The 25764-nt window shown below is 40.0% G+C and overlaps 2 protein-coding genes across 4 annotated transcripts in view; one reads left to right on the top strand and one right to left on the bottom strand.

Annotated features, from left to right (window-relative positions):
• GALK2 (galactokinase 2) overlaps positions 1 to 839 on the bottom strand; it is a 47879-nt gene extending 47040 nt beyond the window's left edge. Inside the window, exon 1 of one of the 2 annotated variants that reach the window (XM_071568634.1) lies at positions 739 to 839. Coding sequence is in view for 1 of the 2 variants with exons in the window: in XM_071568633.1 (XP_071424734.1) it covers positions 216 to 268 (53 nt within the window). In the remaining variant the exon portion in view is untranslated. Of the gene's footprint in view, positions 1 to 215; positions 424 to 738 lie in introns of those variants that run through there. The other variant, XM_071568633.1, reaches the window with a different exon arrangement.
• A 1205-nt stretch (positions 840 to 2044) lies between these two features.
• Positions 2045 to 25211, top strand: COPS2 (COP9 signalosome subunit 2). 2 transcript variants are annotated; one of them, XM_071568402.1, is made up of 13 exons: positions 2045 to 2142; positions 10713 to 10826; positions 11877 to 11954; positions 12555 to 12680; positions 13958 to 14068; positions 14176 to 14253; positions 15083 to 15257; positions 16260 to 16438; positions 16580 to 16632; positions 18732 to 18829; positions 20550 to 20632; positions 21711 to 21769; positions 22547 to 25211. In XM_071568402.1, exons 1-13 carry the CDS (start codon positions 2089 to 2091, stop codon positions 22689 to 22691), a joined length of 1353 nt encoding a protein of 450 aa, XP_071424503.1. In that variant the 5' UTR covers positions 2045 to 2088; the 3' UTR covers positions 22692 to 25211. The 2 variants fall into 2 exon arrangements, with proteins under 2 accessions (XP_071424503.1, XP_071424504.1); XM_071568403.1 differs by having other exon boundaries at positions 13979 to 14068; positions 22547 to 25210.
• The last annotated feature ends 553 nt before the right edge of the window (positions 25212 to 25764 follow it).

Genomic DNA, 25764 nt, shown 5'->3' with positions numbered 1-25764 from the left:
AAATGTAGGAGGAAAAATGAATGAATAAATGAAATAACGAATGATTCCGCCTGGTTGCACAGCACCACCGCGCTCCGGGGACACCAAAGGAACCAAAGCACCACCCGGTGGCACCTCAGACCGGCACAACAGGGCGGTCCGGCGCCCCTGCCCTCCCCGCAGCCCGCCCACAGGCCCCCCGGGCTCCGCGGCGGGGCCGGGAGCGACCCACCCACCTGGGCTGCTCCACCAGCTGCACCGGGAGGGCTGCGGGGCCCTGTCCCGCCATGGCGGCTGTGGCGGCAGCGGACACGGGGCGGCCCCGCCGCTGTGTCCTTCCCTTCCGGGCGGCAGCGCCCGCGGCCCGGCTCGGCTCGGCCCGCCCCGCCGGCGGCGCTCGGCCCCGGCTCCCCGGCCCGGCCCTGCCCCGGGCACCCAGGCGGGGCAGAAAAGCTGCTGCCACGTGAGAAGGAAGTGCTGGTTTATGGCGGTTTTTTCCCCCTGCATTCTTGCCGGTTCTCCAGCAGAATGCACTTGCAGTGAAAACAATGAATTGGCAGTGCCATCCCCTACGGCGTCGTACTTTCCCCGTGTTTTTCGGGTGTGTGGGGTGCCAACTCCCCTCCAAGCCGCTGCTCACGGCTCCTGACACGCCTCGGATTAATGGCCGCAGATACTCTGGGGAACTGAGTCTCTGAAGTGTTTGCAGCCTCACTGGCTCAGTTTTGGTGCACATATACTGCCAGTTTTGGTGTATACCTTTGTCCATTTTTGCATAATCTTTGTCCATTTTGGTCTGTGTCTTCTGGCCCTTCGTATCCCACTCATGGAGCATTTTGGGACTGAAGGAAGCACAGTAACATTTCATTGTGGGTTTTCAGAGGAAAAACTTTCCGTGTTGGTTGCAGAATACAAAACACAGTTTTTAAAGACTTAGCAGTAGCTGTAGGGGGAAAAAAGCAACTGTGAGAAACCATAACAACATACAATGACCAGCAAGAGGGAAATCTGGAGACCCAGGAAACACTGAAAGATGCATCTTGGAGCCCGTGAGAACCCCAAACATTGTGGTGATGATGGGGAGGCAGAGCTGGCCTGTCAGGGGGTTTGCCTCACTTAGCTGAAGGTGGAAGCAGAAATTAACGTGTGAAAATCTTTCTAAAGCCATTGCTTTGCAAGGCCTGTGAATTTCAACAATTCAAGCCTTTCAAACTGCTGTGCCGGTATTTGCTTATGGCAAACATGGCCCATGCAAAGCATTCGGCAGCACCGAGGGCTGAGCGGCATCGCCTGTGCCAGTGCCTGGGCTGGCAGGCACAGGATCACAGACTGTGGGGCTGGAAGGGACCACAGAGGGTCATCTGGCCCAATCTCCCTGCTCAGGCAGGGCCATCCTGGAGCACATGGACTGTGTCCAGATGGCTCTGGAGTCTCTGCAATGAGGGCGACTCCACAGTCTCTCTGGGCCACCTGTTCCAGTGCTCGGTCATTTGCACAGTAAAGACATTTTCCCTCATGTTCAGGTGGAACACCCTGTGCTCCAGCTTCTGCCCATTGCCTCGTCCTATTGCTTGGCACACCAAGAACCTGGCTCCATCCTCTTGGCACCCTCCCTTTAGATAATTATGCACATTTAGCAGGGGCCCTCCTCAGTTGCCTCTTCTTGATGCTGAACAGGCCCCGCTCCCTCAGCCTTTCCTCTCAAGATTCTCCAAGACCCTGACTAACTTAGTAGCTCTCTGCTGGGCCTGCTCCAGGAGATCTATGTCACACTGAGGAGCCCACAACTGCACACCTGCTCCAAGTGTGGCCTCCTCAGGGCAGAGTAGGGGGCCAGAACCACCTCCCTGAGCCGCACAGCCGGCACAGGCCCCGCCCGGCCGCGGCTGCCTGGGCCCGGTGGTGGCTCCCTGGGCCCGGCGGTGGCTTCCAGGGGCCGGTGGTTCTCAGGGCCCGGTGGCAGCTCTCGGGAGCCGCTGGCGCTGGTTCTCAGGGGCGGGCGGGCGGCGCGGGCCGGGGGCGGAGCGGCGCCACATTGGGCAGCGCCGCGCGGGGTTGTGGGAGAAGGGGCCGTCCCCGCCGCCGCCCCCCGCCCGTCCTCCGGCCAAGATGTCTGACATGGAGGATGATTTCATGTGCGATGATGAGGAGGACTACGACCTGGTACGGCGCGGGGGGCGGCGGGGGCTCAGTGGCGCGGCCGGGGGTGCTGCCGGCGCTGCCGCTCCGGGCCGGGGCTGGCGCGGCCGCCGCAGCTGCCGCCCCGCCGGGGGCTGCCCCGGGAGGGAGCGCGGACATCCAGGAGGAGTTTCCCTGCCGGGGAGGAGGGCGCGGGCGTCGGGCAGGGGATGCGGGGCGCGGGTGCTGCTGTCGGAGCAGCCCCGGCCGCCTCCCCGCGGAGGAGCAGGCCGGCCCCGGGCCGGGCCGCTCGGTAGGCCCGGGGTGGCCGCGGTGTCCCCCGCGGGGCTCGGGGCGAGCGCTCGGCTCCGGCGCGCTGCCTCCATCCCTCCATCCATCCCTCCCGCCATCCCCCTCTCCATCCCTCCCCCCTCCTGCCCCGGGCCCCAGTGTCGGGCACGAAGTGAAGTGACAAAGTTGCCCTCCCTTCTCCCCACCCGCGGCCCCGAGAGGCCCTTGGGGTGGATGCGGTTCAGGTGCTTGTGCGGGCGACAAACTGAGAGAAAGTGGGGGGAAGAGAAAGGGGAGTGAGGGGAATGGGCACTCGGCCGGTTTCTGATGCAAAACACTGACGGGTGCGCTTGTTTTTAACTTTCTGTCTTTGTAGCCTTGGTGAGCTTTTTACCACCCCCGTTTTGTTTCTAATTGCGATGCTTGGGGGTTTTCTTGTTACGTTTAGCTAAATGTTGACATCAGGTTTCGTCCTAACCTTTCACAGTTAAAGAAAAAGCTGCTTCTCTCATTGGTTATAGTTATATTGACCTTTTTCAGTGTTTTGCTTTTATGAACTTTGTATGGGGTTTTTAGATCTAGAGACACTTTTTAGAAAAACCTGTGTATGGTTGAGGCTTGAGTGCTGCAGTTGCACTGCAAAACTCCTGACACTTGTTTCTGAAAGACTTGCTTTCTAACAACTTACTTGGTAAGCATTGCTACTTACGGATTCGCTTAAAACACTTACCTGCTTTTATTTGAAATAGTTTCTGGGCAGTTTTTGTTAGGAGCTGCTCAGGATGGTTGAGTGACATTAGTTGCAGAATAAAAGCACCTGGTTTTGGTTTTGAGGGATTTTTTTCATCCATGTAAGAGTGCTTGTTTGTCATCCTAACCCTGTGAGCTGCTTGTGTCAGTATTCCAAGAACTGTTAGTGTTCCCCTTAAGTCCATGAATGAATTCACTGACTTTCAGAGACGAGGTTACTGAAGGGAATACACAGAGACTGTTAAAAACACTCTGTTCCAAAAAGAGTTTCCATTCATTTTCATTACCAGTGAAATTGGTGTCTTGATACAAAATACTTTGTTTTTCTTCCACATGATACAACCAATGGAGAATTCATGTTGAATATCCATCCATACTATGAGAACTGGACAAGCAGAAAAACCATTGGAGTTGTGTTTTTCAGTCTTTAAAGATACAGGTTTGAGTCAGAGTGCAGCTTAAACTCGTGCTGCATTTTGTCACTTTTCACCAAGAATAATTGCCGAGTTAATGCTTTTTCCCGTGTTTCTTTCTTCTGAAGTACTTTCTTTCTCATTGGAAAAACCTTCCTGAAACATCTTGCTTGTGGCAGGTTTCAGCCTCTGAGTGTAGTTACTTTTACTGGAATATTTTCATTGTCATTAATTACTCCTAGCCCAGACCTTTCCAAAATTCAAAGACACTGCTTGTAATAATTAGAACCAAGTTAATTTTTTCTTTTCAGTATGTAACTCCCATGTAAAGCATCAACTAAAGCTACAGATTTTAAAAATTTAATTTCAATTCATAATTGATGGAGGGGGAAAAAAACCAGAACTGAAGAGTAAAAATATCCCAGCCAGACAACTTTGCAGGACTAGCAAAGCGTAATTGGCTGCTGTTTTCCAATGTGCTTGAGACTGGAATTGTAGTGTTCCACAGAATTGTTTCAGAAAAAAGTTAAGGGCCCTGAAGATAGGGCCTGATTTCTGCTTTTCATGTTGGTAAAAATCTAGTTAAATTAAGAGAAGACTGTAAGAGGATGCACGATTCTCAATTTCAGTGTAAGGGCTGCTGCAGAAGGCTTTGCAGAAAAAGAATCAGTACAAGACAAAATACTGAGATCAGTGCAGAGCTGAAAATAGAAGAGCACATCTGAGTGCTGGTGAATACTTTTTTTAAGGAATAGGAGGAGAAGCAGTAATTAGAGAAACAGTTAATGCAAGTAGAAATGGCTATTTGTCAAAATACAGCATAGTGAAACTAAGTTCTGGTCTCCCAGGGTAGCTACTAGTGAAACAGTAGTACTGAAGATTCCCCCAAAAATTCATTTTGTCAGCTTTTATTAGAAGTGATTATGGCTGTTCCTCTTTAAATGTGCACTTGACCTGCTGATTATGTGGAACCCGTCAGTTAAATTTCCTTAAGTATGCAAATGTTTCACACTTGAACTGAAATGTGAACAGATACTCTGAAGGCCCAGCTCTTTTCCAGCTTCAGCATGGAATTCTGTATAATTAGAGTAATTACTACACTGTTAAACAATTGAAGACTACACACTTTACAGTTTGTACTTGACTGTTTCCATTTAGCTTTTCATTGGATAAAAAGTCAGGGGTTTGCTTGTAAATGACCTTGGCCACTCCTATAGGAGTTTACTTTATTTACTGAAGGTCTTGATATCAGGAAAAAATTCCATTTATATTTGTATGTGGATGGACCTAAATTCACAGTTTGCTGCTAATGTGCGGTGACAGCCTTGATTATAACATGGATTATTCCACTTTATGCTTCAGTGAACAGAATAATGTTTACTGGTCATTTTGAAAACCACTCAATTTTCATTTCTAGTTTAATTTCTAAATTCTAGTTTCTAGCTGTTAGGTGCCTTACATGATTTCAGTCCAAATTCTTTTTACTGGATCCAGCTTGAGGGTGGAGAAGAACAAAGAGGGAAGGACCATTGTAAATTCCATTTTTGTTTTCATTCTGGGACAAAAGACTTATGTTTAGAATTGACTTTGAGGCCAAACTCAGCCTTCATCCAGCAATTGATTCTTCCAGCCACAACGACAAACACGTTGACAGTTGTTGTAGTACATCTATTGGATTTTTTTATTTTGTTTTAAATAAATAACAAACCTGTTTGTGGTGTTCTTAACTATTGTGTTCTGAAATACAGCTTCAGTCTGAGGGAAGGTTTGACAAACCTGTTCACTGAGCGACTGGTGTTTTTTGTGAGTTGTGTTATTTCAGTCACTTGAGTTGAAGGGCCGTGCTCAGCTCCCAGAACAGCCATCAGTGACCCTGCTGGGAGGGCTCAAACACAGGGAGCATCCCTTCAGGTTACTGAGGATTTCCTGGTTCAGGCTGGGATGACATTAGGAAATAAACAGTCATATTATTTATTTCATGCCACATGAATTGGTTCATTCTTTCTTTCCAACAGAGAGCATTATGCTCCATTTCAAAAGGAATTTCTGTATGTTACCAAACTTGATAAGCAATCTCATCAGTAGGCAGAGACATTATCTTATATTGATGCATTAGTAGGTAAAGTTGAAATTTCATGGAGATGTTGTCACCTCTTCCCAACTGGTCACGTTTCACTGTTTTTAAGACATACACAGATACAAAGGAGAAAGTGATAATGCTGCAAAAACAGGCTTTCAGAAGGAGGGAAATATGAAATGAAGCAGATCCACTTTACCCTATTCTCTTTCTTTTGTTATGTTTAATTAGATTGGTATGTGATTTTAAAAAAAAATGAGCTTCACAGAGGACATGGGATGTACTGTTCTCTGACTTAATTGCTGTTTCATATTTTATAGGGATTCAGCATATGTCTTGATATTTTATTTGATGTGTTCTCTCCAGACTCATCTTTAAACACAGAATTAATATATTTGGGGCTTAGTTTGCTCATTATGATGTCTCAGAGGGAAGTATTGAGGCAAAAAGCCTGAGAATAATTAGTCAGTAAGTTCTTTCTGTCTCACCATTGACAAGTGTCAGTAAGTTCTGGGTTTCGTTGGCTTTTTTTGACAGTTACTCAGTGCTGTGTTCAGATCAGAGCTCTCCAGGATCTGATATGCAGCTGGGTGTTTAACAGAAGTAAATTAGATCTAAGCTATGCTAAAAACTGGACTTTCAGAACAGGATGCACGTGACTGTAGGAGAGCTGTGTGACAGGTAGAAAGAAAAAGCACTTTTTCCCCCATGTTCTTTACATGTCATAATACCAGGTTTTTCTTTCTGCAGTCTCCTGACTCATTTCTGTGCATCTTCCAACTGGAAAATAAAACAAACGAAAGGCAGAGCACTGTGTTACATGGAACCCCTCTGAGGGCACTGCAAAGTGCTGGTTTCCCAGACTGTTCCTGGTGGGAGCCCAGGTGGGAGGCAGCAGGCAGGGGGTGACTTGCAGAGTTGGCAGTAGGAGCAGAAGAGCAGAGACCTGGAATGTGGAAAAGAAACCAGGCCTCCCAATGCATGGCCGAGTGGTTCCAGACTTCTCACACAAATCACACTTGTTTTACTCTCAGGGATTGCCTTTGTTCTTTTCCTCCTTGCTCTTTTGCATTCCAGTCTGATTGCTTTCTTTATATTCGTGTGCCTGGATACCAGCAGCAAATGCACTCAGAAACTGGTGCTGGCTGTTTGTCCTGGTGCCTGCAGGCCCAGGAAGAGCAAATGCAAAGGTTGTGCTTAGCAGACCTCCCAAACGCCCTGGTTATGAAACAAAGTCAGCTGAAGTAACCATCAAATTCGTACCAGACATTCTCAGAAACAATTGCACTTCATGAAAAGAAATAAATGGTTTGAGTCAGCCAAATGGTTGAAATCGGTAAAATTACCAGCAGTTGAAAACTGACAGTCATAAGCATTTCAACAATGTCCTTGAAGGATTCATTTTTACAGAAACAGAACTCCTTATAGTGTGTATTTTTTTCTGGAAAGTTATCTTCTCTACAGCTATTCCCCTACCCCTTTCTTTTCTAAAAAGCTTTGGTTTGTGTAGAGCTGGTGAATGATAAACAGTGAGCACTGAGGGGCTGCTCTCCCAACCCAAGAGGATCAGCCAGGACCCTACAGCAAAACCCCCTGAACTGCTGCAGGGGAGGGCAAAGGGGCTGCTGAGACCACAGAGGGACAGGGAGGGTGTGGGGGCACGGGGTGCTCTTAACCTGCCTTTGCACTGGAGGAACTGCAAATGGCTCCATGCACTAAAAAGGATGATTAAAACTGACTGGGGTGAGTTGATTTCTGCATGTGCCCATTTTAGAAGCTGAGGCTTAATGTTTTATAGTTGTTTACTGGATCAAATGAATTTTATGAAAACTCAGGACATAATGTAATAAAGACTTGATAATTAAATTGGTTCCTCAGTACTAAATTAACTTTTAATATAAGTATTTGAAAGAACTGTGTTCCAGGCAGAGTAAGCTACGTCAGAGGTTTTATCTGCTACAGTTGAGCTAGTGTGGTAATTTCTATTCCCCCAAAAAGTGATGTGATGGGATTGGATTGTTTATAACTGACTACATCTAGAACATGCAGATTTTCAATGGAGCAATGCTTAAATCATGTCTTCACTTCTTTAAGGATGGGGGTTTTTTAACTCTTATCAGGGCTTTCTGATTTCTTGAGTAATAATAAAATAAACCCACTTGTTTGGTTTGATCCTTAGAGGAAGGAAGAGCTCAAAGGGTTTCAAAGATCAGTTGTGCATAGTCCAACTGTTCTGTTTTTCACTTGAACTTACAATATTGATGTCCATTTGAAAGTATCATCAGGATCTTCATTTTAAAAATTCTTAGGCCTGTGACTTCTTTTCCATCAGGAGGAGATAAAGTGCTGGTGCTTTTAGATTTCACAGTTCTAATTAAGAGTATTGGTCACTATGCACATTGTTAGGTCTCGATGCTATATTGGACATTTTTGGAGTTATGTAGAAATCTTTTTTGCAAACTGTGTTTTTCTACCTAATTTGCAACAAACTTCCTACTTGAAAGGGTTGAGCTGGGAAAGTTGTTCAGGTAGGAAGCATGGGCATTAAAATGAGGGTCAGGAAAGGGTAGGCTTTTGCTATCTGAGTTTATTGTTAAAAGAACTTTTCTGTTTTCAGAACTGAGAAGGAAATGCTGCTTTTTCTTAGTTTGAGCTGCGAGGATGCAACTTCGTACTTTCCTCTTTTGCTTTTGGTAGAAGCTGAATGTTCTTACATTTGTATCCTACTAAGCCAACAAAAGAAGGCAGAATTTCCTTCTCAGTTCACAAACACTGATATAATTAGCATCAATGCTTGAACTAAGATGCAGTATCTGCATGGCTGGTTTTATTTTAATGTTGTCTACAGATTAATGGCATCATCTCATACTTAGTTTGAGGTATGAAAGTTTTCTTCACAGCCATTAAGTCTAAATAGGTCTTTTAAAGTAACCACCTTGCATTTTCCTGGAAGACAAACCGTTTTCTACCTTAGAGCTTTGAGTCTGTATCAACATTCTGAATCTGATGTGAGGCAAATAGGCATCAAGTGAAGAAAAAATACAGCTGTGAGAACATAAACCATTACCTTTGATGCATTTCAAAGCATTTCCATTGGGGAAAAAATCATCTCTAGCCTTAACACTTCTTTATTATGTATTAATATTATGAAAATAGCTTTATGGGATATTTAAGTAGCATTGAGAAAAATTATCTGAGCAGAGGCTTCCTGCATGAATTCACATCCAGAATCCCTGCCAGAACTAAGACGAAAATTCTGATGTTCGTGGCTTTAGGCTACCAAAGCATTTTGCCTCCTAAAAGAAATTAATTTAGTTTGCTTTCCTTTTATCTTTACAAATAGGCACTTCTGCCAAAAATATTCCCCATTGTGTAAGTTAAGCCTAAACAAGACATCAGCTGATTATACATATCTTAAGTGGCATGTTATTTAATTTTTGGCAGCCTGTGCTTCCATAGGGTGCCGGTGCAGCTGTTGACATCACACCCACGTACCCAGAGCTGCTCCACCAGGGCTGGATCAATAGAGCAAGGAGTTCAGGAAAACAGCTCACCAAAATGAAAGCCTGCCCAGTGAAATAAGACACTGCTGTTTTCTTTGCTGTTTTCAGTGTTAAGTTTTTATAGCTCTGTGGGAATTCAGAAAACAGGTTTGTGGAATTCTTGAGGTTTCTGAGTCCATTCCTTTTCAGTAATGCTAATACTTTGTGGAGTGAAAATAAATACATAGGTGGGCAACTTGCCCACATGTTACAAATAGAAACTTTAACAGGTAGAAGGACAAATGTCTCAAGTACCATGTGTAATAAAATTTGAGTTGACTGTGAGCTCCCATAATTAACTTTTCCATTAGAAAACTGAAACTTTGAAAGATTTGCTTTCAGTGCAGTGAGGAAAGAGCTGATTTAAAACTTCTCTTTTGTCTCATCTTTTTTTCATTCCTTCCCATGGTTTCAAAGGAGTCCATTAATAGTAGGAATATATGAATGAACTGAAGAGTAACTGTGCTTGATGAAATACAGTAAAGGAAAAAAATCCAACTTAAAGAAGCGTACCCGACTATGCATTGTTTATGTTGTTGCAAGGAAGAGTTACTGACAACAGTAACTTTCAGATTTAAACAGTTTGTGTTAAGCAGTTCATCTCCTAAGACCAGGACTCTGTTCAGAGGAGTTGCCTTGAAAATGCAGGGGAGTGACGTGGTTTCGAGTCGTGCAAACCTCAAATGAAATTCTTATTTGAGCTTTGTTAGTGTTTTGTAATTCAGACATGCAGAACTGTCCATCAGCAAAAGAAGATAAAATATGTAGGACTTTTATCAGAAAAAGTCTCAGAGTACTTTTTTTTTAAAGTGATAATTGGTAGAAGTAAATACTTCAATTTGTTTAGCAATAGTCTACATGATGGATAATTATTTGATTAAATTATTGTGCCTGTGCCCCACCCCACCGTCTTTGGCAGCATCTTTAGCATTTTCTCAATCATCTCCTGCTTCTCAGCACAGAAGCAGCTGGTGTTCTCATCATTATTCTTTTTTTTTTTAATTTCCTTAGACAAGTATGAATCGTTATGGCATAAAAAGGCAGATTAGAGTGAGATTCATTTGATATCCTCCGTAGCTGCATCCCTCCCGGTGTGGCAGCTCAGCCCGGTGTTTGCTGGGAGCAGCAGAGCTTGTCTAACGGTGCCCTCTGGCAGAGCCCGTGCGGTCCCTGCCCCACAGAGGTGCCAGGAGCTGTGGGCTCTGTCCCTGCACTCTGGCAGAGCTCCAGGGACACAGCCTGTACTTGTCAGAAAGGTGAAGCTGGTACAGCTGAGGGTTCATTAATGCAGAAAGAAATCTGCTGACAGGCAAATGTTGGTGGATGGTGAGACTGAGCTGGTAATGGAGAGGGATGAAACCATCCCAAGGCTCTGTTGCTGTTCCATGCTCTGACACTGAATGTGTCCTGTGCATTCCCAGGCATTCCATGTCAGTTGGAGCAATATGTCCTACTGTATTTTATCAATTTTCAGCAGGTTATTAAATGTTCTGAACCTTTCTTTTTTTCCTCTGACTTTTGTTTTTTCCCTTTAAAATGTAGGAATATTCTGAGGACAGCAATTCTGAACCAAATGTGGATCTGGAAAATCAATACTACAATTCCAAAGCTTTGAAGGAAGATGATCCCAAAGCAGCATTAAGCAGTTTTCAGAAGGTTTTCTGTCTTTATGTTCTCCCTCTTCTTGTTATATTCACATTTCAAAACATTTGCTTACCATTTATTTTCTGCCATTTTAAGATTAATGGTTATCTTTTAAATTACTAATGTGCAAAGTTTACCATTGAACAACTTCAGACTCCTGGCTGACTGCCTTTCAGGATCATAAATAGGACATGAAATAGTCTTTATTTTACCACAGATCTGAGTTTTTAATCTTCAGGATTTACTGAGTTAATTAAATAGTTCTAAATGTGTTTTCATGTGTCAACAATAGATGCCAGCTCCATTTGGGTTTTTTTAAATGAAATGGTGTTTTCCTCAGTGGTTTATGTAATATTATATTTGGTTTGCTATCTGATTTCAAAGCTTTAAATGTATAAATACTCAGTGACACAGAGTTTCTTTTCTTCATCTCGGTTTTAAATTTTTTGTGTTTGTACACTGCTATCAGAAAGCAGTATGTCAGATCTAACTTTTTAAAGAAAATAGATACTTGCATTTCTGCTTATTTATAGTGTATAACAGAATTATGTACGTGACATAAAAAAAATGCTAAAATTTTTACTTACAAAATATTCCCTTAACTATGTTACATTAGAGCCTAGAAGCTTTTGTGCTGTGTAAATAAACTGTAGTAACTCAGAAGTTTTTATCTAATTTAGTCAATATTTAGTTGAGTCAGTTTTGTAGGGGGTGCTGCAACTTTTTTGTGCATGGATTATGCATTGGTGGTGAAGTTCAGTGTTTGGCACTAAAGTTTAATGTTTGCTGTTAGACAACAACAACAACAACAATCACATTCACCCTCCCTACATCAGTTTAGTTGTGAAAACTCGTAAGATACAAACCTCTCACTAACTTTTCCAGTAATACCAGGAAAGAGTAACATTGAAGAACAGGGCAGAGTTAAACTTTACTTGGAAAGGAACAAAGGGGCAAGGAGAAAGGCATGTATGGGATATGTACATTTTAAACAAGATAAAATATTTATTTCAGTTTGAATAAACTTTTTTAAATATTGTGTAAAAATTTTTTCTATTTCAGGTTTTGGAGCTCGAAGGCGAAAAAGGAGAATGGGGATTCAAAGCTCTGAAACAGATGATTAAAATAAACTTTAAATTGGTAGGAATTACAGCTATCACTTGGGAGTAAATAGCATAAATATGTATTTGATCCAGAGATCTTAAGTTATTATTCTAATTTATGGCTGTGACAACTAAATCTGCCAGAACTTGTCTTTTGAAGCCTTTAGTGGCTACTATAGACATGGCAGGAAAATGATGTGGTGTTTGCAAGTCAAAGTGGATGCCGAGTAGCTACTGTGGTCAGAGGCAGCTGCTGCTCGCTGGGAGTCTGAGGCTCAGTCCCTGCTGTGCTGGGGTATCACACCAGTGAAACTGGGAGTGTTCTGTGTGTGCTCTGCACCAGGGCAGGTCAGGGGAACACTGATGTGCTGCCTGGGCAGCCCTAACAAACAGTTGTGTGGCCAACTCTGTTTTCTTCTTTGAGGTAAATGTTTAAATGTTTATTCCATGCAGTCCTGATGAAGCTCTTTCTGATTCTGCTGCTTGGGAAAAAAGTGGTGGTGTGAAAGTTCTAATAGCAACCCCTACTGCATAGTTTTTCTGTCATGCTTCCTTTTCTGTATGTACACTTGCAAGATACAACTCAGTTTTTAATCCTTAAAACAAAAACTACAATGTAATTTTGTTTTTCTTTTAGACCAACTTCCCTGAAATGATGAATAGGTATAAACAGCTATTGACCTACATACGGAGTGCAGTTACAAGAAATTACTCTGAAAAATCCATCAATTCTATTCTTGATTATATCTCTACTTCCAAGCAGGTTGGATCATCAGTTCTTTCATCTTCATGGTTTTCTGTTTTGCACTTTTAACTGTGGACTTCTTTGTGTTTGGTTTGGGCTTTTTTGATCTTAATAGAGAGAATTTTCAATACTCATTTGCTGTGAAATGTGAAAATATGTTTCCCACATTTAGTGGATTCTGTTAAAACAGGTAACTTTTTATAAATCCGTTCTTTTTGGCAATATTTACCTAGGATTTCTATGCTAATAAATAAATAAATAAATAAATACTATTTTTAGCGTAGTAGCTACACAGTATTATGTGCCCTCTCAAAATAATTTTTAGTTAAACAATATTTTTTTTTACTTTGTTGGGAGAGGGAAACTTTAGTAGCAAAGTGTTGGGAAATACTGTCTGTCTGAGTGTGCTGTGCAAGTGAGGCCCATGTGCATAGTTAGAGCCCAGCTCCTGTACTTTTGTTTTCTTGCAGAAGGTTTACAGAGAGTAGAAAGTTCCCCCAGCCAACTCCCTGGAAGGATCTCTGGGTTTTAGTGATGACTTCTCAGTCATTATCACAATCCTTCCTGTCCTACTGCTCTTAGAAAGTTTCATAGCTGAGTGAGAGGTTACCCTGAGGGTGTAAAGGATTGTCAGACTGTCCCTTCTTGGCAGAGATCAGTGTCTTTGATCTAAATGCCGTTGAGCCAGACTTGGAGGGACAACCTGGAAATCTTAACTTGATGTGTAGTCCCAGATCTGTTACCCCCAAAAGAACAATGGCCATAAACATATCACCAAAGAACATTTTACACCACTTCCATTTTAGATGTTGTATTTTTGGGGTTTGTGCAGAGAGATGGTTTGATGCACTCAAGAGGTTTCTTTCACTCAACGGTGGTACTGCAGAAAGGAAAAGGGATCTTTTCCTTTGACCATTTTCCTTTCTTTATAAAGTATATTTTCTTTTTGATATGTAAATCATTTTTGGTTTTCTTCATTTAAGTAGGAGCAATGTTGCCTGTGTTTGTTACACTACATCAGAATTCTATTCTTTGGTTATATAAGATGGGCTTTTATAAGATGGCTTTAATTTTTCACAGATGGGTGGAAATCTTAGAATGTGAGTGCTTTTTAATTATATGTTTCATATAAGAAAAGCAAGTGTAGTTTTGTTACTTTAGAAGCTCTTTAAAGTTTAAATGCAGACATTCAGTAAGATACAAATACCTTTCTTATTTTGAAGTTCAAGCATGCACTTTTAGTTTGTTCAGATTGACTTTATTAACAGGTACAAATTTGCTGTTTACAATTATAGAATTCTGATTTTTTATGTCAGATGGATTTGCTTCAGGAATTCTATGAAACAACACTTGAAGCTCTGAAAGATGCTAAGAATGATAGATTGTGGTTTAAGACAAACACAAAGGTAAAATATATAACTTACTGGTTTTTGCTTTTGTTTGACACCTTCAGCTAACTTATAATTCTGAAATCTTAATAGACCTCAGTGCTTCAATTCTTTCTTCATTACAGCTTGGCAAATTATATTTAGAAAGAGAAGAATATGGAAAGTTACAAAAGATCCTGCGTCAGCTGCATCAGTCATGCCAGGTACCTTTATATTCCCTCACTGTGCCTTTGTAAACAGCATCGATTTGGGGTTTTTTTTACATCTGTTGTTGGCCTTTGGGGCATGTTGCTGAGCTTTAGTGCAGAGGGAAGAAATACTGTGCCTGATTTGTTTTGTTCTGTTTGATAACATGAACAATTCTGATGAGAATTTATTCCTTGCTTAAAGATGATTTTTTAAAAAAATTACAACTGCTGATTAGGTTGTCTTTAGTCAGGTGCACAGAGGAGAAGCACATACCAGTAATCTGTAATGCATAGACATTTATTTTGAAATAAAGCAAAGATTCCACATGAGCTTTATTCAAAACTGAAAGTACAGTTGTGACTTTCCCATCTGGAAGGGTTAAAAATAAATAAGCCATGCCCCCTGCTGTGTTTGTTTGTGAGACTTTTCTTCTTTCAGTATGAAAGCCAGGTTACAAATGTCGGGGACACGGTTCTGCTACAAGCAGCACAAGAGTCATATGTGTTATCTCTCCATATGCATTTGTGTCAGTCAATGCATTTATATACTGAGAGTTTGGATTAAGGAAAGTGGAAAAGAATAAAGGGTAAAGTTTTGAGCAAAACATTTAATTACACAGAAATACTGATGTTTTAAATAAAGGGCTTCGAAGCATGGCCTGTGATAAGTTGTTAGAGTATTATGTTTTCTGTTCGGAGTTGTATCAGAATTGCAGAGTTTTAGGAATATTCCTGTTTCTGACAGGAAATTACCGAGTATTTGGTAATCACTTTTTTACTAGTATAAAACTGAAATTGCTGTTCTCTTAAAATTTCACAGTATTTATTACTTAATCTGTCCTAGACTGATGATGGGGAAGATGATCTAAAAAAAGGTACTCAACTATTGGAAATCTATGCTTTGGAAATTCAGATGTATACAGCACAGAAAAATAACAAAAAACTTAAAGCACTATATGAACAGTCATTGCACATCAAGTCAGCCATTCCTCATCCACTGATCATGGGAGTTATCAGAGGCAAGTTCATCTTCAGTTTTTCATTTAACTTCTGTTTTATGCAAATCTGAGAACTAACTTTTTTCCCAGTTCCATCTATGAACACAGAGGATCGTGTAGATCCAGAGGCCACAGTCTCATCATGTGGGACTCTGCTCTGCTCTTTGGTGCCTCAGCACCAGGTGCTCTGGTCAGAAGGGCAGAACAGTTGGCTACTAAATGTTAGGAGAGAAGCAGTAGAAAGAAGAAAGGAAGACTTGAGCTGTTTGACCTCATGGCAGGCACCAAAAGATAAATGCAAAGGCATTTGCAGGGGATAAAAACAAAGGCTTGACAGGACTGCTGACAGAAGGGACTTGTGTTTCTGCAACCCCTTTAGTGAATTTGTGCTCCATGTTTCACCTCACTGAAATGCATCAGGAGCTGAAGGGCTTCAAGATGTACTTGAAAATATTACTTATTATCTGCACTGATGAATTGTAGTGGGAACATGCTGTGTGTCCTTGAAAAAAAAACTTTCTTCAGAATACTGTTGTGCCTTCCTCCTTCCCCTGGTGTGGGCACTTGCACAGACAATCAGGCAGGAGTGGTACTTCAGACATAAAAGGAGACAGAGAGTATTTCTTGTTTTTCCTGTGCAGTTTCGCTCAACAGATAGGGAAAATTCCATAAATATAGAAAGTCTGTTACCACTGAAAGGGAGATAAGTTCCATTTCAATTTTTACAGTATTTTAACATAAGGGTGAAGTAATTACTGGCTATGAAGATGAGTGTTCTTTTAGTCTTATGGTGTGGGTTGGGTTTTGTTTTTTTTTCTTCTTTGGAATGGGTTTATCCAAATGGCAGTGCTGTATGTGAAGGTCCTAATGCTTTTTTTTTTCCTGGTGATTTCAGAGAATGAAATGACTTCTGAAAATATTTCAGTAATCTATTTAGAAATAGCGTGGAACTTGGGTGCAATTACTGTAGTCAGCAACAGGCACACAGTGTTCCTTTTCTCTTCATCTGTGTTTTCTTTTCAGAATGTGGAGGCAAAATGCACTTAAGAGAAGGAGAGTTTGAAAAGGCACATACTGATTTTTTCGAAGCATTCAAGAATTATGATGAATCAGGGAGCCCCAGAAGAACCACTTGCTTAAAATACTTGGTGTTAGCGAACATGCTCATGAAGTCTGGAATAAATCCATTTGACTCTCAGGAGGTATTTTTTCTATTTTCCTCACACACACACACACCCTCCCCAACCCTTTTCTGAATTTATAGAGAAATTACCAAGAAGATGAAAATGGGAAAAAAATATTTAAAATCTAAGCTTACATATTGTGTTTTCTGTTCTGTGTAGGCTAAACCATACAAAAATGATCCAGAGATTCTGGCAATGACGAATTTAGTAAGGTAAGATTTTAATTTTTCTGGAGAAGAGAACAAGAAAAATAAAAAGTAGTCTCCAAAGCAGAAATGGAATGTTTTTAGAGATGGCTTTTCTCTGCACAGCTAACACAGTTTTTTCATCCATATTGAGCAAATACTTGTGCTGTTTGTCTTAAGACACTTACTATGAGATACCAAGGTATCTGTACTATACCAGGTAGGAGTACAGAAACATGTTGTTTTCTTCTGCTGTGCTCAATTTTTGATGCAGTGGCAAAACCCCATTTTCTTTCCTTAAATAAAGCTGTCCCACCCTGTACTACAACTGGTCTTCTGGGTTTGGCTGTGACATATGAGAAGCTGAGTTGACTGACATCTCCTGCCAAAGCCAGTGGAATAATGTGATGCATGGATATGTCATGATTACTAAAGGGACTTCGATTTAGGAATAGAAAACTGAACTCTCAGATGGTCTCCCCTATCCTTCAAACATATGGGAAAATCAAAAGAAGGCCAAATAACCTCTTAACAGGCAACTGTGATGTGAGAACTTTTAGTGTGTTAAGATCATTAGGCAAAATAAAGTGCACTGAGGCAGTTTTTGTGTGCTGTGCTTTGAAGCTGATCCATTCCATCCACTCCATCCTGCCTTTGCTTTATCAAGTTAAAAAAAATTTAGCAATACAGAGGAAAACCTTTTCCACCCTTTCATTATGTAAGAAGTAGTGTCTGCTCACATTTTGAGATACAGTTGATGTGTTGGAACAGACCTTGTTCTGATACCTTTGTGGTGCTGGACCATTGTGTGCCCACAGCTTGTTTCTGAAGGGAGGCTCTTCAGCCATTTTCAACAAAGTGATGAAATAAATTATTTGGCAGTTCATTAAGGGACTATTCCTAGCAATTCATTCCACTTCAGATGTGTTTTTTTCTGATTTACTGTCATAGTTCCTTGTGAATTTGAGGCAGAAGGAACTCCAGATGGCCTTACCCAATCTGATTTTATTCGTATTTCTAATTTAAATCTTTTATCTTGACATTTGAGTATAACTTCTTTAAAATTAATAATGCAATTAAAGCAGTGTAGATAAGAAATATGCAGAAGTTAAATTAATTTCAAAGATTACAATTATGTTTTTCATCCCTTCTGTGCAGTGGAAACTTAAATGTCTTACATATGATAAAAAGAGACTTATGAAATAAACAATAAAAGGTGCTGAACTGGAATTCTTTTAACTATGATGTGGAATTTACTGGTTTCATGTAATAACAGTCCATGCCACTCACATGATTCCATTTATAAACTACTCAAGTTCTACCTTTTTAATAGTTTTTTTGTGCCCATTTTAACACAGGATGAATCTTTTTTGACCAGTTTCAAAACAATTTTAAAATGCACAGCCTATAAAGGAAAAATAAACCCTGTTTTTAAAATGTTTGATGTCAGTATTAAACAGAAGTAGAAAGCACGTATTTCAAGAAAAAGGTCTTGTTTCAGTAGTTACAGCTCTTGGTCTTTAAATGCTGTGGTGCCACTACTGAACTCACCTTTTTAGAGTCTTTCTCAGATTGACTAGTTACAGGATATACACACAAATAATGTATGCATAAAAATCTAAGCAGTAATACTATGCCAGAATTACTCATGGTTAATCCTGGAAGTCAGGATTTTCTTCCATCTTCCAGTATTTTTAGAATTCAGCTTAAGATGGACTTTGTAGAGACAGCAACAGTTTTCTAGACTCTTTTAGCTCTTACTTGTTCCATGAATTACGAGTTATTGAAGCCAAAATCCATGTAATGGTACTTTTCAACACTGCTTATTTTTAGGATCTAGGCTTTTTTAAAGAAGTAACTACAAAAAGTACAGAAGTTTTGAAACTAGAGTTGTGGAACAACTAAATGTTCATGCTAAACGTCAGTAAATGCTCCTGAAATTGAAACAGGGGAAAGGTCATTTCTGTTGCATTTCATCTTGAAAGAGTTTTTGCCGATAAAGGTTCTGAGTATAATTATTTGCCTCCTACCCTTGATATGTGTTTGTTTAGAAGATGTAGAACATAATCTTACATGAGTTTGTTTAACTTTTAAAAAAATAATTCAGGCTCTTGTTTTTTCTGAAGTGCCTATCAGAATAATGACATCACTGAATTTGAGAAGATTCTGAAAACAAATCACAGCAACATCATGGACGATCCCTTCATAAGGGAACACATTGAAGGTATTTCTGAAGGCTATTTTAATCCTTTTTGTTTTCACTACTTGGTAAGATGCTTTTTTTGCTCTTTTTTTTCTTCCCCATGCTTTACTTTTCTTCTGGCAGACTGAGAGTTCTTTGTAATTACTTGTTGACAATCCCTTCACTGTTTACAAGTTCCGTAGGAGTTTGTCAAGGCCAACATGCATCCAGGCATGTGGCATGACTGGGAGGAATGGGAGGAATGATGGAGAAAGTTCTAGCAAGAGGGGATATTCTAAGATAACATCTATGTTGGTGTTAAGACACTGAGTATTTTTCGTGTTTTTTTTCACTTTTTTCCCCCCATTGGAATGGTGAAATGAGAGCAACCCTTAAACTGTAAAGGTGGTTTGTGTCAGTCTCAGCAGTTAAATGTTTGCTAGTTTATAAAGTTAATTTTCTGCTTCAGATTAAAACCAAAACACATAGACAATGTAATGAATACATAAATACATGAAATACATAAAATATGTTACAAGATGCGTACATTTAATTTATATGTTGTAAAAAATTTTTGAACTGACAGTACGTGTACTTAGTAAAACAGGAGAACACATTACCACGTGCCTTTCTGCTTCAGTAACATGATAAAATAAAGTTTACCTCCTGCATTTTTTATCTGAGAATTGAAAAGTCTGTTCACTTGAATATGATGCCCAGTTCTTCAGGTAACTGCTGTTGCCAGGAGATCTTACTGTGGCACTGCAAGATCATTTAGCTGGATAGTTACATGAAAAGAGTTAAATCCAGAGACCTGGTTTTCTTAAACTCCTTGTTTGTAAAAGAGAACATGGCAAACAGCAGGGGAAACTAAATATAACCCTCCTGCTGCTGCTGCTGGTGAGCTTCAAAGTCTTGTAGGGAGACTCTGTAGGATGAGTCCATGGTGCTCATGGCATGACAGACCTGGAAAGCAGGAGGACACTTGAATCAAACCATGGAAGACAATTATGTGCCAGTGATGTCTCCTGTTTTTCACTCTGTAGTGACACACGACAAGGTCATGGCTGTGATGTTTGCATGCATTGCCTCATTGTTTTAACCTCCACAGTTTTATTGAGACACATAATCTGGTCTTCAGTGTTTTGTTTATTATATGAAAAGTCCTTGTGTAACTAGTCGGGTGAAAATGGATCTACTTTTTTATGCTTTCATTTTATCCCAGGTTTCTTTAATAATGTAGAAAACTCTAAAGCAATGACTGCACTATTTTACCTAAGTAAAATCAGCTGCTCCACACAGACTGTTTTGTACTACTTCAGCTCCTCATCATAATTACACCATTAGGCCCTGATCCTTTAACTTGAGAAGTGAGTATTCCCCCCAAGTTAAATGCACTCAGACTTTTTAAGCTGCATATCCTTAAGAATACCTCTTTTCACTTTTGTACAACACAAGCATTTTAGCCATAAATTAGAGGGGCAGACATACCATGCAATAATGTCTATGATTTATCCACTTAGTTTGAATTAATTAAATTTTTCCAGATAATATGTTGCTCCATATTTAAACAGTTTTTATCTCTGTGTCAGCCTTCAGAGTTGCACATTGTTTGGATCCCTGGATTCTGCTGTGCTTTCCCACCCACTGAATCCCTACCTTAAAAGACCCTGGTGTTCAGGACATCTTTCTGTATGGAGTGGTGTTGCATCTTTATTTCAGTACTGTTGTTTTTACACTGTTTATTTTTTCTTCTCTGCAGAGCTTTTGCGAAACATCAGAACACAAGTGCTTATAAAATTAATTAAGCCTTACACAAGAATACATATTCCTTTTATTTCTAAGGTATGTGTCAGCAGGGCCTTGCATTTGCTTAAGTAAATGATTAATTGTGAATACAAGCTTTTAAATAAATACAGTGCTTCCAGAAATAGAACATCTAAAATACACTCCACACCATAAAGTAGCACACTGATGTGCTGCTGGCAGCTTTGCAGTGCAAAAATGTGAATTTAAAGTGGCATCAAAGTGATTTTTATAATATGTAATATGATATAGTTCTAAAATGCTCAATTACCATATTCTGCTTGGTGGGGAAAATCACATTTCTGAAGAGAAGTGTAAAAAGGGAAATTTTCATAATTAAAAATGTAATTATGAGTGTAAATTTTATTAACATAGAAATAAAAATTTTAATTCCTCTTTTTCAGAAGGTATCTTAAAATGTGTTGTGTGAGTTACAGAACTGTGGTAGTGGAACAACCCAACCATTATCACAGAATCACTGAATTCATTGCCTAATGAACAAGAGAACAAAATCAAACCCCTGTGATAAGAGATGACTGTTTCCATCTCCTGTGGGTCTGTGATTTTGCTTGCAAAAATTCACAGCGTTACAGAATATGTAATGAAATATTAGAGTTGCTTATTTTTTATCCTTAAGTTCTATTTAGAACTCTCTGTGCCTTTTTTTAAGTTAAACTTAGCATGTGTAGAACTTGCTTGAGCCAGAAGATGCAATTACATCTCTAAATGGTTCTGAGTGTAGATCCATTCTTTTCTGATTATTACTGTCTTAATTTATTTCCTGGGGTTTTGTGGTTGTGGTTTTTTTTGTTGTTGTTTGGTTTGGGATATTTTTTATCTGTTTGTTTTTTCAGTAAGTCAGTAAAGGAACTCATTTCTGGAGCTTCCAAAACTTTGCTCCACCCTCTTCAGCCTGTTTGAGAGCTTGTTGATCTCTTGATTCTTGGCCTTGTGCACTTTGATGGGAGTCTTTTGCTTGGTAGATCATTACTGAATTGATACTTTTGAACAGTAAGAAACAGAAATGAAACTAAATTCTGTATATGAAAATAAAGATTGGAGGGCTTTAATGTTGCAAAACATGGTGGCAGCATAATGAGTTTTCTTTTTCTTTTAGGAGTTAAACATAGATGTAGCTGATGTGGAAAGCTTACTTGTGCAGTGCATATTGGATAAGTATGTACTTTATTCTTGGTTACTGATCTTTGATAACTTTAAAATAATCAAACTATACAAGAAGCAACAAAACATTGTTTTGGTGCATTGTTGCCATACTGGTGGATTGTAGAAGTGAAGTAATGACGATGACTTTGGATGTGCTTGACTTGTGAGCAGTAAAGTACATTTGAAAGGTGGGAGCCAAGAAAATGACACAGAGATTGAGTGGCATGATTTTATTTTTTAATTACATAATAAATGTCTTGAGTTATTATGAAATTTTGAAAGTTACTATTCTAAATAATTACTGCTTATACCCATGTATATTTTTGAGTACATTTTCGAGTTGACAGATTAGTAGTCTGCCCTGCTTAACTGGAAAAACCTGACTATAATTTGTGAAACTTATTTTTCTGAAGGGTAACTTGTTACATTTATTGCAAAAATATAATCCATACATGGGTTTATATTTTTTAATTTCTTTTGACATAAATCTCCATTTTTCATGATTCTTTGACTTTCAATAATTGTTTGCCTCGTCTTGCTTCAGACTTTTTGTGGGTTGTAGCTAAGCAGGTAAAATATACATTGCCCAGTGAACTGGTTCATTTGATTTACAGTCATGATGACAGGTGAATAGGCAGTTCTGCCCAGGACAGAAACGATGGAAGTGCTGAATTCTGAAATGGACTATGTGTCCCTCTTGTGTCAGACCTTTTATTTACCTTTGATTTATTGTTAGTTCCTATTTCCATGTCCATCAGCAACTGATAGTTTCTATTTATTTGCCCCTAGCACTATACATGGCCGAATTGATCAAGTCAACCAGCTCCTGGAACTGGATCACCAGAAGAGAGGTGGTGCCCGGTATACTGCGTTAGATAAATGGACCAACCAGCTAAACTCTCTCAACCAGGCTGTAGTCAGCAAGCTGGCCTAACAGAAAACAAGCTTCTACAAACGTCCTTAAGGCAACAGTGCAGTGATGTAAACCTTAAAAGAACTGGGAATGGCAAAACTACTGTCGGTTGGTGTGCCCTGAAATTATTGGAGTTATGGCAGAAGTGCTTTTTTGATCAGCTGGTTTGTGTTTTGCTGCTGCATTTATCCCAAGAAAAAAACAGCTTTAATCTCCAGAAGAAAACCAAAATGCCACGGGATTTATGCTGTATTGACATCTTGCCCTAAACATACAACATCCTAGTAATTTGTCAAGGGGCAATTAATGACCAGAGAGAAGATTTTTGTCATGATTTTAAATACACTGACACGTTACTGTTGGTTAAATTTAAACATGTTTTACCTGCAGAAATTCTCTCACAGAAATAACCTGCAATAACTTGAAATGCATACCCTTTTGAACACTTCCTTTTCTCATGTATAAATTGAAATGTTTGCTGCATTTTGCAAAATGTCAATTCTCCAAAAATGTGTCCGTATATTTCTGTACCTGCAGTGTAGTAAAGGTTTAGAAGAAACCCCATAATTATAGTGGCATACTGTCACTTAGGTTTCAAGCAGCAAAATAAACAGTGCAGTTCAGAAATTGTAGAGTTTGTTTCTTGATGTGCTTTCATTATACTTGAATTTTACTTGTGTTATTTTTAAAAGAAAATTAGATACTACTTCAAAAATAGGTATTACTTGATCCTCACCTCATTTGTGAAGGATAATATGGAGATTTTAAGTCTGAACCCCTTGTTACATCTGCTGGTGATTCCCCCCCACCTTGAAACAGCGAAACATAAATACTAAAGAGCTGACATTTAGCAGTCCTGCTGACTGACTTGTAGCTTGCAAGATGCCAAACCATTATTAGTCCTGGCTGGTTATGTTGGTGGGTATTTGGCACCTCTCAGGGATATGCTTGTGTTTTATTTGGCTACTTCAAGAATACAGGCTTGCTAAGCAGTGCCCTGGGGAGAGAAGAGCAGGCCCTGATTGTTACCTCTCTTTGCCTGATCTGTGGTCTTTTTGACTGGATTCAGTGTACATAAAATGACACCGTGTGTATGGAGTGGGGCCCAAGTTCAGTGATGTTGCTCACAAAGGAATCTGGTCTGTCTGTTTGAAAGTGTCGTAGCCCCTTCAGAGCTGCTGTTCGAGTCCTGTAGTCCTACTACATAATGGGCACATGCAATTGTGGCCCAAGAGTTTGGGATCATCAGATCCATTTAAAATATAGAGCTGCAATGTTGACCACAGCAATTTTTATTTCTGTAGCAGGTTGTCTGGACCTGACAGAAAAATTCTCTTGGAGGTCTCGGAAATGTCGAAGGTATTTTGTAGGGTCACTTCTGTAACCACAAGTGTTCCATTTTAAAGCTGAAAGTGATGTGTCGTGGTACCCAGGGCAGTGACACACACAGACATTGGAATAGTAGAAGGAAAAATATGTATGTAGAGCAATTAATAACACCCCAAAATAGTGAAAAGCCTAATAAATTATGTATGTCCATCACATACATGCAAGGCACTGTGGTAGACTCAGTGTTCTAGGGCAGGATCTAAATTGGTAACAGGGTGTAATAGGATAAAATTAACTTTTATCTGAAGAATAATTACGTCCTTTAGAAAATATTTTGCTCTGCAGTTGTCAAAGCAGTTTATACAATAAAACTTAATGTGTACCATGAGTAGCCTGATGCTGAATCTTGGGTGAACATTTCTTCTTCACTGATGCTTTTTTTTTCTACCCATAGGTGGTTTTAATTTATTCACTTACTTAAAACAATGATAAAATATGGATATAAATGGAATTTAGTTTTTTTAAGCAGAGGCAAAGGTTTTTTTTCTTTGTAAAATCTGTAGATAACTGAGTAAAGCACATTGTATTTTGTTTCCTTACAATGCTGTGATGTGTATCATCATTTTCACTTTGAAAATTCCAATAATACCTGGTGATGTGAAGTTGAACTTAACAATACTGCACAGTAATTGGGACTACTACACAGTAATTAGCTACAGATCCAGAAACTTTAATTTGAATAGCAAGTCCTGCAAGGTTTTCCCTCCCTGGGGGACAGGGGACTGTCTCAGCTATTTCAAGGTTCTCCTTCCCATGGAGACAGGGACAGTGAGAGCTATTTGAGCATGTTTCCTTCCTCTGCCATTCCCCACCACCCTTGGTGCGGGAAGGAACAACTCTCTTTTCTAAAGGAGGGGAAAAACGAGGACTGTGTATAAACTTACACTCTGAAAATAAAGTCATCTTTTGTCTCTTGTACCTGATGTAACCTTCCCTATCCTAGCTATGTCTGTTGGGGAGGCACATTCGGATTTTTTTCAAGAAAATGGAAATACTGCAGTAAATCTTGTCCTTCCATCTAGTTCCTTTGTTTTATCTTTTTGTTCTAAAGATGTAATTTTCCAGCTAGTTATGGAATCTCAGTTTGAACAGTGAGAGCTAACGATGTTTTTAGACCGAAAAAGTGTCAGTCTACCTCTAATAAATTGTTGTGTGTTTTGGCATGCTTCACTTCTTACTCATGCACAGTGCCTGAGCATCTGTGCTCTAGGCACATGATGAAGATTTATATAATCCCTAAGGGATTCTGCTCCTTTTCTGGGTTCTCATAATTCTTAACCTGGAAGATGAGAATTTTGTGTGCAGAAATAGAGAGGAGCTCTGTTGTCGTACAAGTGCAGCAGAAATTGCCAGGAGTTGCCATAGCCCATCTAGTCCCTGGTAGATCTGGCTCTGCTGTCATTTCTGCCCCTTCAGGAAAGTGAACAAGCAGTTAAAGGAAGACAGTGAATTTTTTTTTCAAGAAACACTCTTGCACTGCACGTTGCCTCACTGCATTCCCTGGGCTCGGTTCTGATCATTAGATTTCTGCAATTGTCATTAATTGTCAGAGCCACACTTTTCACAGCTATTGGGGGCTTTTGATACACCTTGTGTTGCTGTTGGTACAAGACAAACTGGCATCTTGGTTAGTACCACTAACACTGTTTGCAAAAGAACATTTTAATGGCTGTTGTAAGCTTGTGTAAGATTACAACAGTGATTA

This window comes from Pithys albifrons, chromosome 13 (assembly GCF_047495875.1).
Source record: "Pithys albifrons albifrons isolate INPA30051 chromosome 13, PitAlb_v1, whole genome shotgun sequence".
NCBI lineage: Eukaryota > Metazoa > Chordata > Aves > Passeriformes > Thamnophilidae > Pithys > Pithys albifrons.
Note: the sequence above shows the minus strand (reverse complement) of the source record. Positions and strands in the feature narration are given on the sequence as shown.